Source organism: Mixophyes fleayi, unplaced genomic scaffold (assembly GCF_038048845.1).
Source record: "Mixophyes fleayi isolate aMixFle1 unplaced genomic scaffold, aMixFle1.hap1 Scaffold_103, whole genome shotgun sequence".
Classification (NCBI taxonomy): Eukaryota; Metazoa; Chordata; class Amphibia; order Anura; family Limnodynastidae; genus Mixophyes; species Mixophyes fleayi.
In genome coordinates this window covers 59111-75000 of record NW_027445901.1, presented here as the reverse complement: position 1 = coordinate 75000, position 15890 = coordinate 59111, and the positions used below count along the sequence as shown (strand labels likewise).

The 15890-nt window shown below is 46.7% G+C and overlaps 1 protein-coding gene across 1 annotated transcript in view; it reads right to left on the bottom strand.

Annotated features, from left to right (window-relative positions):
• KRTCAP3 (keratinocyte associated protein 3) overlaps positions 1-6780 on the bottom strand; it is a 19706-nt gene extending 12926 nt beyond the window's left edge. Inside the window, exons 1-2 of the mRNA XM_075193971.1 lie at positions 6674-6780; positions 679-863 (exon numbers count right to left, since the gene is read on the bottom strand). Of these exons, the coding sequence (XP_075050072.1) occupies positions 679-863; positions 6674-6713 (225 nt within the window). The 5' untranslated portion in view covers positions 6714-6780. The remainder of the gene's footprint in view (positions 1-678; positions 864-6673) is intronic.
• Between the last annotated feature and the right edge of the window lie 9110 nt (positions 6781-15890).

The window sequence follows — 15890 nt, the reverse complement described above, 5'->3', positions numbered from 1 at the left end:
ACAATATATAATACCGGTGTTTGATACTGTAAGCTCCCTGCATCAGTGCGACATATCCTCTGTGGGTAATGTATAGATACTCCGTCTACAGGAGTACCCCCACTTCAAACTGATCTACTAACCCTGTGTATCTGTTTCCAGCTTTGAAAATAAATATAATAGGAGACTTTGACCCTCGTAAAATACCTAAAAATGCTTCACCCTGATACAAACTGTAGTGAGGACGGCCCTAAAACAGCAAGTACTAGTTCTAGAAGAATATAATAGTATAAAGTGTGGTACAATATCTTGAAGTCACAGTAATGCAGCTTCTGATGTCATCTCCTCGAGTTCCGCTATAGTCACGCCACAGGCCCACGCCAGGGGCGAGTCGGTGCGATTAGTTTGGGGTTTTTCAGATGAATGAACACCAAACATACAATGTTAGAGCTCCAAGAGATGTACAAGTAAATGACCAACATACGTACCACGCGCCTCCCCCCGCTACATACTGCGCCCCCGCTACAACACGTGTCTGACAATATGGCGTCTCTGTACATTATTCTGCAAGCACTAGGACAGAAAGAGGATGACACCATTGCTACCCCCACCTATCATGCCACTCCCAGTGGGCACAATGTATTTAACATGTATGTACTGTAACATTTCTGCTCCCTCCTGTGATATCGGACAACTCACCAGTAATCCCGACACTACGGAGATGATATTGGCTGCGCAGTATTCGGGGCTCACCCTCTTCTCAGGGTTGGATACGTGCCTCAGGACGGTGCCGTGGACAATGGCCCCCAAGATAAAATTCACATGGCCAACGAAGATCAGAGCAATACCAGCTCTCATTAGCTGGCGGGGCCCCTTCTCCAAGTCTAATGTACAGGGAAAGAAGAACTACAAGTCTCAGCATATCACAGTCACTACCAGAGAGGGGTAAAATCCCTGCGGAATAAGTCACCCAAAACCAAAGTCCTTATGTCCTGGATAACATAGGGGTCCTCATCTCCTGCCATAACATAGGGGTCCTCATCTTCTGCCATAACATAGGGGTCCTCATCTTCTGCCATAACATAGGGGTCCTCATCTTCTGCCATAACATAGGGGTCCTCATCTCCTGCCATAACATAGGGGTCCTCATCTCCTGCCATAACATAGGGGTCCTCATCTCCTGCCATAACATAGGGGTCCTCATCTCCTGCCATAACATAGGGGTTCTCATCTCCTGCCATAACATAGGGGTCCTCATCTCCTGCCATAACATAGGGGGTCCTCATCTCCTGCCATAACATAGGGGGTCCTCATCTCCTGCCATAACATAGGGGTCCTCATCTCCTGCCATAACATAGGGGGTCCTCATCTCCTGCCATAACATAGGGGTCCTCATCTCCTGCCATAACATAGGGGGTCCTCATCTCCTGCCATAACATAGGGGTCCTCATCTCCTGCCATAACATAGGGGTCCTCATCTCCTGCCATAACATAGGGGTCCTCATCTTCTGCCATAACATAGGGGTCCTCATCTTCTGCCATAACATAGGGGTCCTCATCTCCTGCCATAACATAGGGGGTCCTCATCTCCTGCCATAACATAGGGGGTCCTCATCTCCTGCCATAACATAGGGGTCCTCATCTCCTGCCATAACATAGGGGTCCTCATCTCCTGCCATAACATAGGGAGTCCTCATCTCCTGCCATAACATAGGGGGTCCTCATCTCCTGCCATAACATAGGGGTCCTCATCTCCTGCCATAACATAGGGGGTCCTCATCTCCTGCCATAACATAGGGGGTCCTCATCTCCTGCCATAACATAGGGGGTCCTCATCTCCTGCCATAACATAGGGGGTCCTCATCTCCTGCCATAACATAGGGGGTCCTCATCTCCTGCCATAACATAGGGGTCCTCATCTCCTGCCATAACATAGGGGGTCCTCATCTCCTGCCATAACATAGGGGGTCCTCATCTCCTGCCATAACATAGGGGGTCCTCATCTCCTGCCATAACATAGGGGGTCCTCATCTCCTGCCATAACATAGGGGTCCTCATCTCCTGCCATAACATAGGGGGTCCTCATCTCCTGCCATAACATAGGGGTCCTCATCTCCTGCCATAACATAGGGGTCCTCATCTCCTGCCATAACATAGGGGTCCTCATCTCCTGCCATAACATAGGGGTCCTCATCTCCTGCCATAACATAGGGGGTCCTCATCTCCTGCCATAACATAGGGGTCCTCATCTCCTGCCATAACATAGGGGGTCATAACATAGGGGTCCTCATCTCCTGCCATAACATAGGGGTCCTCATCTCCTGCCATAACATAGGGGTCCTCATCTCCTGCCATAACATAGGGGTCCTCATCTCCTGCCATAACATAGGGGGTCCTCATCTCCTGCCATAACATAGGGGTCCTCATCTCCTGCCATAACATAGGGGGTCCTCATCTCCTGCCATAACATAGGGGTCCTCATCTCCTGCCATAACATAGGGGTCCTCATCTCCTGCCATAACATAGGGGTCCTCATCTTCTGCCATAACATAGGGGTCCTCATCTTCTGCCATAACATAGGGGTCCTCATCTCCTGCCATAACATAGGGGGTCCTCATCTCCTGCCATAACATAGGGGGTCCTCATCTCCTGCCATAACATAGGGGTCCTCATCTCCTGCCATAACATAGGGGTCCTCATCTCCTGCCATAACATAGGGAGTCCTCATCTCCTGCCATAACATAGGGGGTCCTCATCTCCTGCCATAACATAGGGGTCCTCATCTCCTGCCATAACATAGGGGGTCCTCATCTCCTGCCATAACATAGGGGGTCCTCATCTCCTGCCATAACATAGGGGGTCCTCATCTCCTGCCATAACATAGGGGGTCCTCATCTCCTGCCATAACATAGGGGGTCCTCATCTCCTGCCATAACATAGGGGTCCTCATCTCCTGCCATAACATAGGGGGTCCTCATCTCCTGCCATAACATAGGGGGTCCTCATCTCCTGCCATAACATAGGGGGTCCTCATCTCCTGCCATAACATAGGGGGTCCTCATCTCCTGCCATAACATAGGGGTCCTCATCTCCTGCCATAACATAGGGGGTCCTCATCTCCTGCCATAACATAGGGGTCCTCATCTCCTGCCATAACATAGGGGTCCTCATCTCCTGCCATAACATAGGGGTCCTCATCTCCTGCCATAACATAGGGGTCCTCATCTCCTGCCATAACATAGGGGGTCCTCATCTCCTGCCATAACATAGGGGTCCTCATCTCCTGCCATAACATAGGGGGTCATAACATAGGGGTCCTCATCTCCTGCCATAACATAGGGGTCCTCATCTCCTGCCATAACATAGGGGTCCTCATCTCCTGCCATAACATAGGGGTCCTCATCTCCTGCCATAACATAGGGGTCCTCATCTCCTGCCATAACATAGGGGTCCTCATCTCCTGCCATAACATAGGGGTCCTCATCTCCTGCCATAACATAGGGGTCCTCATCTCCTGCCATAACATAGGGGTCCTCATCTCCTGCCATAACATAGGGGTCCTCATCTCCTGCCATAACATAGGGGTCCTCATCTCCTGCCATAACATAGGGGTCCTCATCTCCTGCCATAACATAGGGGTCCTCATCTCCTGCCATAACATAGGGGTCCTCATCTTCTGCCATAACATAGGGGTCCTCATCTCCTGCCATAACATAGGGGTCCTCATCTCCTGCCATAACATAGGGGTCCTCATCTCCTGCCATAACATAGGGGTCCTCATCTCCTGCCATAACATAGGGGTCCTCATCTCCTGCCATAACATAGGGGTCCTCATCTCCTGCCATAACATAGGGGTCCTCATCTCCTGCCATAACATAGGGGTCCTCATCTCCTGCCATAACATAGGGGTCCTCATCTCCTGCCATAACATAGGGGTCCTCATCTCCTGCCATAACATAGGGGTCCTCATCTCCTGCCATAACATAGGGGGTCCTCATCTCCTGCCATAACATAGGGGGTCCTCATCTTCTGCCATAACATAGGGGGTCCTCATCTCCTGCCATAACATAGGGGTCCTCATCTCCTGCCATAACATAGGGGTCCTCATCTCCTGCCATAACATAGGGGTCCTCATCTCCTGCCATAACATAGGGGGTCCTCATCTCCTGCCATAACATAGGGGTCCTCATCTCCTGCCATAACATAGGGGTCCTCATCTCCTGCCATAACATAGGGGTCCTCATCTCCTGCCATAACATAGGGGTCCTCATCTCCTGCCATAACATAGGGGTCCTCATCTCCTGCCATAACATAGGGGTCCTCATCTCCTGCCATAACATAGGGGGTCCTCATCTCCTGCCATAACATAGGGGGTCCTCATCTCCTGCCATAACATAGGGGTCCTCATCTCCTGCCATAACATAGGGGTCCTCGTCTCCTGCCATAACATAGGGGTCCTCGTCTCCTGCCATAACATAGGGGTCCTCATCTCCTGCCATAACATAGGGGGTCCTCATCTCCTGCCATAACATAGGGGGTCCTCATCTCCTGCCATAACATAGGGGTCCTCATCTCCTGCCATAACATAGGGGTCCTCATCTCCTGCCATAACATAGGGGTCCTCATCTCCTGCCATAACATAGGGGTCCTCATCTCCTGCCATAACATAGGGGTCCTCATCTTCTGCCATAACATAGGGGGTCCTCATCTCCTGCCATAACATAGGGGTCCTCATCTCCTGCCATAACATAGGGGGTCCTCATCTCCTGCCATAACATAGGGGTCCTCATCTCCTGCCATAACATAGGGGTCCTCATCTCCTGCCATAACATAGGGGTCCTCATCTCCTGCCATAACATAGGGGTCCTCATCTCCTGCCATAACATAGGGGTCCTCATCTCCTGCCATAACATAGGGGTCCTCATCTCCTGCCATAACATAGGGGTCCTCATCTCCTGCCATAACATAGGGGTCCTCATCTCCTGCCATAACATAGGGGTCCTCATCTCCTGCCATAACATAGGGGTCCTCATCTCCTGCCATAACATAGGGGGTCCTCATCTCCTGCCATAACATAGGGGGTCCTCATCTCCTGCCATAACATAGGGGGTCCTCATCTCCTGCCATAACATAGGGGTCCTCATCTCCTGCCATAACATAGGGGTCCTCATCTCCTGCCATAACATAGGGGTCCTCATCTCCTGCCATAACATAGGGGGTCCTCATCTCCTGCCATAACATAGGGGTCCTCATCTCCTGCCATAACATAGGGGTCCTCATCTCCTGCCATAACATAGGGGTCCTCATCTCCTGCCATAACATAGGGGGTCCTCATCTCCTGCCATAACATAGGGGGTCCTCATCTCCTGCCATAACATAGGGGTCCTCATCTCCTGCCATAACATAGGGGTCCTCATCTCCTGCCATAACATAGGGGTCCTCATCTCCTGCCATAACATAGGGGTCCTCATCTCCTGCCATAACATAGGGGGTCCTCATCTCCTGCCATAACATAGGGGTCCTCATCTCCTGCCATAACATAGGGGGTCCTCATGTCCTGCCATAACATAGGGGGGTCCTCATCTCCTGCCATAACATAGGGGGGTCCTCATCTCCTGCCATAACATAGGGGTCCTCATCTCCTGCCATAACATAGGGGGTCCTCATCTCCTGCCATAACATAGGGGTCCTCATCTCCTGCCATAACATAGGGGGTCCTCATCTCCTGCCATAACATAGGGGGTCCTCATCTGCTGCCATAACATAGGGGTCCTCATCTCCTGCCATAACATAGGGGGTCCTCATCTCCTGCCATAACATAGGGGTCCTCATCTTCTGCCATAACATAGGGGTCCTCATCTCCTGCCATAACATAGGGGTCCTCATCTCCTGCCATAACATAGGGGGTCCTCATCTCCTGCCATAACATAGGGGTCCTCATCTCCTGCCATAACATAGGGGGTCCTCATCTCCTGCCATAACATAGGGGGGTCCTCATCTCCTGCCATAACATAGGGGGGTCCTCATCTCCTGCCATAACATAGGGGTCCTCATCTCCTGCCATAACATAGGGGGTCCTCATCTCCTGCCATAACATAGGGGGGTCCTCATCTCCTGCCATAACATAGGGGGGTCCTCATCTCCTGCCATAACATAGGGGTCCTCATCTCCTGCCATAACATAGGGGGTCCTCATCTCCTGCCATAACATAGGGGTCCTCATCTCCTGCCATAACATAGGGGGTCCTCATCTCCTGCCATAACATAGGGGGGTCCTCATCTCCTGCCATAACATAGGGGGGTCCTCATCTCCTGCCATAACATAGGGGTCCTCATCTCCTGCCATAACATAGGGGGTCCTCATCTCCTGCCATAACATAGGGGGGTCCTCATCTCCTGCCATAACATAGGGGGGTCCTCATCTCCTGCCATAACATAGGGGTCCTCATCTCCTGCCATAACATAGGGGGTCCTCATCTCCTGCCATAACATAGGGGTCCTCATCTCCTGCCATAACATAGGGGTCCTCATCTCCTGCCATAACATAGGGGTCCTCATCTCCTGCCATAACATAGGGGGGTCCTCATCATCCCAGGCTGGTTATTGTACCACCCCCCACAGTCCCCCCCCTACAGCCCCCTCCCTACAGCCCCCTCCCTACAGCCCCCTCCCAGAGCTCCCCCCCGGGGACTCACTGAAGCCGCAGGAACAGATCTCCCTCCGCCCGGCCGCCATGTCTGATCTCACCTCAGCCTCACCTGCCGTGACGTCATATTGACGGCTCCGCCCGGTGACGTCCTCCCACCTGTCCCCCTCACCTGTGTCACGTGTCCGCCCCCGGCAGCGCTCTGGCTGTGATACTGCGCATGCGCGCCCCCTGCCGGGAGACTGAGTTACTGCAGCCACCTCTGATATTACATTATATCATTTATTATATTACATTATATTATTACATTACATTGTATTATATTATATTATATTATTCCATTACATTGTATTATATTATATTATATTATTACATTACATCGTATTATATTATATTATATTATTATATTACATTGTATTATATTATATTATTACATTACATTATATTATTTATTATATTATATTATATTATTACATTACATTGTATTATATTATATTATATTATTATATTACATTGTATTATATTATATTATTACATTACATTATATTATTTATTATATTATATTATTACATTACATTGTATTATATTATATTTTTACATTACATTGTATTATATTATATTATCATTATATGACATTATATTATATTACATTACATTATAATATATTATAGTATATTGCATTATATTACATTATATTATTGCATTACATTATATTATAGTATATTACAGATCAGCAGGAGATGTATAAGCCAGAAAAAAATATAGTCTTCTGGTAACACTGCCTGGATGTGAGTCCTGAGGTGAGTGAGTAGTTACATAGTTACATGCCAGAGGGTTGAGGAATATCATGTCTGCCGCACAGAGACGGACGTCTGCTTCTGTTGCCGAGCTTCCGGGTCGGCGGTCACGCGTTCCGTTGCTAGGCAACGGAACGCTTCCCAGTAATTCCGGCGGTGGTGTTTAGCGTCACCACCGCCAATGATTGGGCTACAGCTGTATAAAAGCCTCACTCTGGCACATGGTGAGTGCCAGAGTATTAGGTCTCATCCTAGCTCCAGCGTTCCTGTGTATTACCCGGCTTGTTACTGACTACTCCTGTTCTGTGTTCCCTGTGAATTTGACCTCGGCTTGATTGGATACTTCCTCCTGTGCTACCCTGACTACGGCTTTGGACTTCCCCTGTGGCATCTCCTGATTTCTCGGTTTGGACCCGGCCTGTACGACACCGCTTTCAAGTGGGTTTTCAGAGAACGCTTGAAGGTTTGAAGACTAGAGGAAAGTCTTACTGTGCGAGGGAGGGAATTCCACAAAGTGGGTGCAGCCCAGAAAAAATTCTGTAACCGAGAATGGGAGGATGTGATGAGAGTGGAGGAGAGACGCAGATCTTGTGCAGAACGGAGGTGTCGAGTAGGGAGATATTTTGAGACAAGTGAGGAAATCTATGTCGGTGCAATTTTGTTGATGGCCTTGTATGTTATTAGAAGAATTTTATATTGGATTCGTTGAAATACAGGCAACCAATGTAGAGACTGACAGAGTGGCTCAGCAGAGGAATAACGGTTTGTAAGGAAATTCAATCTAGCCGCTGCGTGCAAAATAGATTGTAGGGGTTCAAGTCTGACTTTGGGAAGACCAGTAAGGAGGGAATTGCAATAGTCGATGCGGGAGATGATGAGTGCATGAATTAATGTTTTTGCGGTGTCTTGTGTCAGATATGTGCGTATTCTGAAAATGTTCTTTATGTGTATGTAACATGATTTAGATATAGAGTTGATGTGGGGAATAAACGACAGTTGTGATTAAAGGATTACACCTAGGCAGCGAGCTTGCGGGGTGGGATTTATGGTCATGTTATCAACAGAAATAGAAATGTCAGGCAGGAAGCTTCTGTTTTTGGGTGGGTATATTATTAATTCAGTTTTTGAAAGATTGAGTTTGAGTTGGCGAGAGGACATCCAAGATGAAATGGCAGAAAGACCGTCAGTAATGCGAGACAACACAGATGGTGAGAGATCAGGAGAGGATAGATAAATTTGTGTATTATCCGCATAGAGATGATACTGAAATCCAAAGGAGCTTATTAGTTTTCCAAGAGAAGAGGTGTAGATAGAGAATAGCAGAGGACCTAGGACTGAGCCTTGTGGTCTCCAACTGATAAAGGAAGCGGAGCAGAGGTGGCTCCAGAGAAATTAACAGTGAAAGGGCGATTAGATAGGTAGGATGAGAACCAGGATAGGACAGTGCCTTCAAGACCTAGGGATTGTAGTATTTGTATGAGAGTGGTCAACGGTGTGACATGCAGCAGAGAGATCCAGGAGAATTAGAAGAGAGTAATGACCTTCAGTTTTAGCTGTGATAAAATCATTGACAACCTTGGTCAGCGCAGTCTCTGTGGAGTGTTGAGAGTGAAAGCCCTGACTGAGAGGATCCAATAGGTTGTTTACTGTAAGAAAGTGTGTGAGGCGAGTGTAGGCAATTCTCCCGAGAAGCTTGGAGGGGCATGGGAGCTGGGAGATGGGAGCTGACAGATGGGGCGGTAATTTATGAGAGAGAGTGTGTGTGTGTGTCTGTCTGTGTTTGTGTGTGTGTGTCTGTGTGTCTGTGTGTGCCTTTGTGTGTTTGTGCCACGTGTGTGACTTTGTGTGTGATTGTCTGTGCGTGTGTGTGTCTGTGTGTCTGTCTGTGTGTGTGTCTATATGTCTGTGTGTGTGTGTGCCAAATGTGTGTCTGTCTCTTTGTGTGTGTCTATATGTGTGTCTGTGTGTGTGTGTCTGTGTATGCCACATGTGTGTCTTTGTGTGAGTGTGTCTGTGTGTGCCACATGTGTGTCTGTGTGTGTGTCTGTGTGTGTGTCTGTATGTATGTATGTATGTGTATGTGTGTGTCTGTGTGTGCCACATGTGTGTCTGTGTGTGTGTCTTTGTGTGTCTTTTTGTATGTGTGTGTGTGTGTATAACACACCACTAGGCTGTGTCACCTGTTCTCCCTCTCGCCACGGTACTTTTGCGCGCCCTCGGAATTGAAAATGAGGCAAAACGTAATCATTGTATTCTATAGGTACCGCCCTCCACGGCGATCCAGCGCCATTTCACAGAGGGGCAGCGTCATAGGTAGAATAGAAAGAGGAGGGGTAGCAGTGATCTTCAAAGTCTCCAGTGACATTCAGGAGACCTCCATTGCTAATTGTCATTGCTGAAATAGAAATAATAGTCTGGCAGGTGTTGGAGTATCGGGGTTCACCGATACTTCTATCAATCACCTTCAATGTCAGTCAGATCTTCATTTATTCGCTGTCGACTGGGGAACAGAAAAACACCCAACGCCTTTATGATATATGAGCAGCTCTGATTCTGTTCCAATCTGAGACCACTTCAGTGTCTGTATTTATACATAAAAGTTTAGGTGCTTAACAACCAATTATAAGACAGTAGATTATGAAGATAAGTTAATCAACAATTATATATATTGCAGTTTTTCAAAGTTCAAACTAATCTTTCTTCTTTCTGTGTTATCTCTTTCCAGGTTTTCTGCCAATATTCTTGTGCTGTCCCAGCTTTGAGTCCTTGGGTCTTATCTGTAAGGAATATAGCTGCATCCTTGAGCTGTTTCTGCTCACGGGGAACATCCTGTTATGTGGCTTCATAACCGTGAATAATTCTTCTTCAAAACTGAACATAATATCTGCTGATTTCTATTAAGGTTATAGCATAACATATTAGTTTCTAAAGCTTAATACATGATAGATATTAAATCAATAATCATACAATTTTACCCTTACACTCCACTCTTTTGATTAAATATCTATTACTAATGGCTACCTATCAGTCATGGTGATAATCAGCAGAAGACCGTTAGCACTTACATTTACACTATATGGTATCTTAATTACCCCATATAGGTAGAACAATAATTAATTCAGCACATATCTCCTGGTATCTTTATCACCATAACTTTTCTTTCCCTATGTAATGTTTTATCTAGTGGTATAGAGGGGAATACTTTGCTGATATCTATTAAGAAGTTTCCTTGTATTACATGTTAGGTAACGGTTCCATATAATCATTATAGTTAACGCAAAGATTAGTAACAATGGAAGAATCAAGATATTCATTGTTTTCTTCATGGCATAAGATCCATTAACAAATATGTCCCACTAATGATGTGACAATCTATCTTGAAATTCCATTCCACTATTGTCTGCCCATTCTGCTCATAGGTTTTTAACCAACTTAGTATCTGACTCAGGGTCCACGCCTGCCCTGGGATTCTCATCAATCCTATCACAAAAAGGATATAAATTTTCATTCTGGTTTTTCGATGGTCACTGTCAATCTCTTGTTGCAGAATGTGCAGTTTTTTGGTTTGATTGCTGACCATTGTTCATAATGTTCCCTGTTTGTCTCAGGCATTAAACTTGTAGAAATTTCTGTGATCATTACTGGCTCAGGAAGCTCATTATTTTTCCTACAGGAACAACAATCAGTGTCAGTAATTTCTTAATCAGCCATATAACAATTTTCACTACCACATATACGATCAACAGGATGGCCAAACCCTTTGCTACTAATGTCAATATTCCCAATATCCAAAATGAATCATTGCTGACAACTTTGCCAACGAGGTTATGTATTCACACAAAGGAACTTTCAGAGTTTACTCTCCTATGAGTGCAAATTGTTGAGCACTCCTTCCCCTTCTGTTTCTCACAGTGGCATAGAAAATGTGTCACTTATCTGTCTGTTTCACACTGGGATAGGGAGGCCTTGATCCCTACGTCAGTCACATCTATTCTGACAAGACATATCAACACCATAAGACAGTACATTTCTATTTATCAGAACAAGACTCCCCTGATTTGAAGACTTTGCAGTGTGATGCGTGAATCCAGGCGTCTTTTTTCTGTACTTTCACTGCCATGGGAGTCGTCAACAGGACTTGATAAGGACCCTTGTATCTGGGTCTAAGACTTCTCCTGACGTGCTTTCTCATGACCATCCAGTCCCCAGGTTGCAGTCTGTAGGTACTTGTATCTAAATTAGGGTCTGGAATGGAAGATAACACTTGACCATATATTTCAGTTAGTTGTTTCTGTAATAAGTCAACATAGTTCAACAAATCACCATGTACATGCTGTAGTTGCTGTGGAAAATAACAGCCTGTTCTGTTTGTTGTGCCAAACAGTATCTCATATGGTGTTAAACCTGTGTCTCTTCATAGGAGTGTTTCTTACTTAGTGCAGGGCCATAGGTAAACATGAGATCCACGGCAGACCTGTTTCAGCCATTATTTTCTGCATTTGCTTTTCTGCATGCCCACGTCTCCACCCTGCGACTGAAAAGGTCCACACACACACACACACACACACACACACACACACACACACACACACACACACACACACACGTACATTTTAATACCCTGAGCATTTGGGAAGGATACAGTGTATGAGGGGTGCATTTCTGTGGAGTTGGGACAGACTTACCCGGGTTGTTTTGTGCACAGATTAGGCAACCAGCCACTAATGCCTGCGCTGCTTGGGCAAACTCTGGTGCTATCCAGTATTTATTTGTTAGTGCTACCACAGCATCCTTCCCCAGGTGCACTTTCCCATGTACTATATTGGCCATATTGGGTAAAGTGCTTTTGGCAGACATAATTGCTGATCTTTACACCATTCTCCCTGCACTTCTAGTGCACCTGGTCTTGCCCAAGCTCTTTTGTCATTCTCTGTTGCTTGCTATTGCAAAGCTTGGAGTATGGTTCAGTGAAACTTGGGGTCTGGGGCTACCACATAGGCAACTTTCCCTTCTGGGATTGGCGTTACAGCAGCTTCTTGAGCGGCTTGGTCTACCAGTCTATTTCCCTCTGCCTCGGGCGTTGTTTCCTTGGTGTGTGCTTTCACCTTAATCACAGACAGCTTGGCAGGCATCTGAAAGGCAGTAAACAATTCTCTTGTGTGGTTTGCATGTTTTATGGGTCTGCCCGATGACCCCATAAAGTTTCTGCTTTTCCATATTGGGCCATAGTCATAAGCTATACCATAGGCATAGCGTGAGTCTGTGTAAATGTTGTCCTTCAGTATATATACAGGCCAACGTCAATGCTTTTAACTCAGCTTCCTGCACTGACATATGGCTTGGGAGTGATTTCTGAATCAATATGTGTGTCTGTGTAGTAACAGCACAACCTGTATACTGTGTGCCGTTTATGTAGTAGCGTGAGCCATCTACATATAGATCTATGTCACCATCAGGGAGCGGTGTATCATGTATGTTTGTGAGGCCCAGAGCCTCTAATTCCATGAGTTCAATACAATCATGATCAGAAAAAAGTTTTTTGTTTGTGTATTTCTTCAGTTTCTTCTTCAGACGCGTCACTCAGGTCCTCATATCCCCTGTCTGATGCTTCACTCAGGTCCTCATATCCCCTGTCTGATGCTTCACTCAGGTCCTCATATCCCCTGTCTGATGCTTCACTCAGGTCCTCATATCCCCTGTCTGATGCGTCACTCAGGTCCTCATATCCCCTGTCTGATGCTTCACTCAGGTCCTCATATCCCCTGTCTGATGCTTCACTCAGGTCCTCATATCCCCTGTCTGATGCTTCACTCAGGTCCTCATATCCCCTGTCTGATGCGTCACTCAGGTCCTCATATCCCCTGTCTGATGCTTCACTCAGGTCCTCATATCCCTGTCTGATGCGTCACTCAGGTCCTCATATCCCCTGTCTGATGCTTCACTCAGGTCCTCATATCCCCTGTCTGATGCGTCACTCAGGTCCTCATATCCCCTGTCTGATGCTTCACTCAGGTCCTCATATCCCCTGTGTGATGCGTCACTCAGGTCCTCATATCCCCTGTCTGATGCGTCACTCAGGTCCTCATATCCCTGTCTGATGCGTCACTCAGGTCCTCATATCCCTGTCTGATGCGTCACTCAGGTCCTCATATCCCTGTCTGATGCTTCACTCAGGTCCTCATATCCCCTGTCTGATGCTTCACTCAGGTCCTCATATCCCCTGTCTGATGCTTCACTCAGGTCCTCATATCCCCTGTCTGATGCTTCACTCAGGTCCTCATATCCCCTGTCTGATGCTTCACTCAGGTCCTCATATCCCTGTCTGATGCGTCACTCAGGTCCTCATATCCCTGTCTGATGCTTCACTCAGGTCCTCATATCCCCTGTCTGATGCTTCACTCAGGTCCTCATATCCCCTGTCTGATGCTTCACTCAGGTCCTCATATCCCCTGTCTGATGCTTCACTCAGGTCCTCATATCCCCTGTCTGATGCTTCACTCAGGTCCTCATATCCCTGTCTGATGCTTCACTCAGGTCCTCATATCCCCTGTCTGATGCGTCACTCAGGTCCTCATATCCCCTGTCTGATGCTTCACTCAGGTCCTCATATCCCCTGTCTGATGATTCATCTCCTTTGTGACTCCCCTTACTCCCCTCTTTTCAATCATCAATGGGGAGCAGGGTGCTGGATTGAGGACTGTGCATCTGGTAATTGTTAAGTGTGAGGCGCTGAGCAAGGCTACCTCATATTTAGTTAGTTTAGCAGCAGATAGGTGCTTTGTTCTTGCTTGATTGAGAATTTCTGTGACTGTTTGTGGAACTTGAATAACAAGTGCATGGTCCAATACCATATCTGCTACCTTTACTTTCAGTATTGCTGCTGCTGCTACTTCTTGTATACATGATGGAGAACCTCTTATAACGGGATTGAGTTGTGCCAAATAATAGACCAGTGGCCTTTGTTTCGTTCCATGTTTCTGTGTGAGGACTAGAGATGAGCGGGCTTGGATTGCGCTAATCCGAGCCCACCCGAACAGTGCGGACCCGACGGGTTCCGAGCACTGTTCGGGTATTTCCGGCGCCCAAAAAAAATGAAAGTTATCTCACGAGACTCGGATTGCATAAATTCCCCGCTCGCGGCCGCCATCTTCAGTCGGGCTCAGATCATTGAAGAGGGAGGTTGTAGTTTTAGTGGTGCTCCGTCCTGTGTCCTGTGTCCTGCTTAATATCCAGTGGTTATTTGGTCCTGTGCTCTGTTCTGCTGAGTCCAGTGGTGCTTTGTCCAGTGCTCTGTTCTGCTGAGTCCAGTGGTGCTTTGTCCAGTGCTCTGTTCTGTTGAATCCAGTGGTGCTGTGTCCAGTGCTCTGTTCTGCTGAGTCCAGTGGTGCTTTGTCCAGTGCTCTGTTCTGCTGAGTCCAGTGGTGCTTTGTCCTGTGCTCTGTTCTGCTGAGTCCAGTGGTGCTTTGTCCAGTGCTCTGTTCTGCTGAATCCAGTGGTGCTGTGTCCAGTGCTCTGTTCTGCTGAGTCCAGTGGTGCTGTGTCCTGTGCTCTGTCCTGCTGAGTCCAGTGGTGCTGTGTCCTGTGCTCTGTTCTGCTGAGTCCAGTGGTGCTTTGTCCAGTGCTCTGTTCTGCTGAATCCAGTGGTGCTGTGTCCTGTGCTCTGTTCTGCTGAGTCCAGTGGTGCTTTGTCCAGTGCTCTGTTCTGCTGAATCCAGTGGTGCTGTGTCCTGTGCTCTGTTCTGCTGAGTCCAGTGGTGCTGTGTCCTGTGCTCTGTCCTGCTGAGTCCAGTGGTTCTGTGTCCTGTGCTCTGTTCTGCTGAGTCCAGTGGTGCTTTGTCCAGTGCTCTGTTCTGCTGAATCCAGTGGTGCTGTGTCCTGTGCTCTGTTCTGCTGAGTCCAGTGGTGCTTTGTCCAGTGCTCTGTCCTGCTAAGGCCATTGTTGTTTTAAAATTATTAAAAAGTTATAAAAAAAATACAAAAAAATAAAAAAAAAGTTATACAAAAATAGTTAAAAAAAATTCTAAAAAAATTCTAAAAAAAGTATGAAAAAAAATTTCTACTGCAATATATAAAAATACGTTCACTGTTCCTGCAGTGAAGAAATATTAGTACTGCAATATATAAATACGTTCACTGTTCCTGCAGTCAAAAACTATTAGTACTGCAATATATAAATACGTTCACTGTTCCTGCAGTCAAAAACTATTAGTACTGCAATATATAAATACGTTCACTGTTCCTGCAGTCAAAAACTATTAGTACTGCAATATATAAATATGTTCACTGTTCCTGCAGTCAAAAAATATTAGTACTGCAATATATAAATACGTTCACTGTTCCTGCAGTCCAGAAATATTAGTACTGCAATATTTTACTACGTTCACTGTTCGTGCAGTCCAGAAATATTAGTACCAGAGATTAAACTATAATGGAGTACAAAAATTTGGAGGATAAAGTAGGGAAAGATCA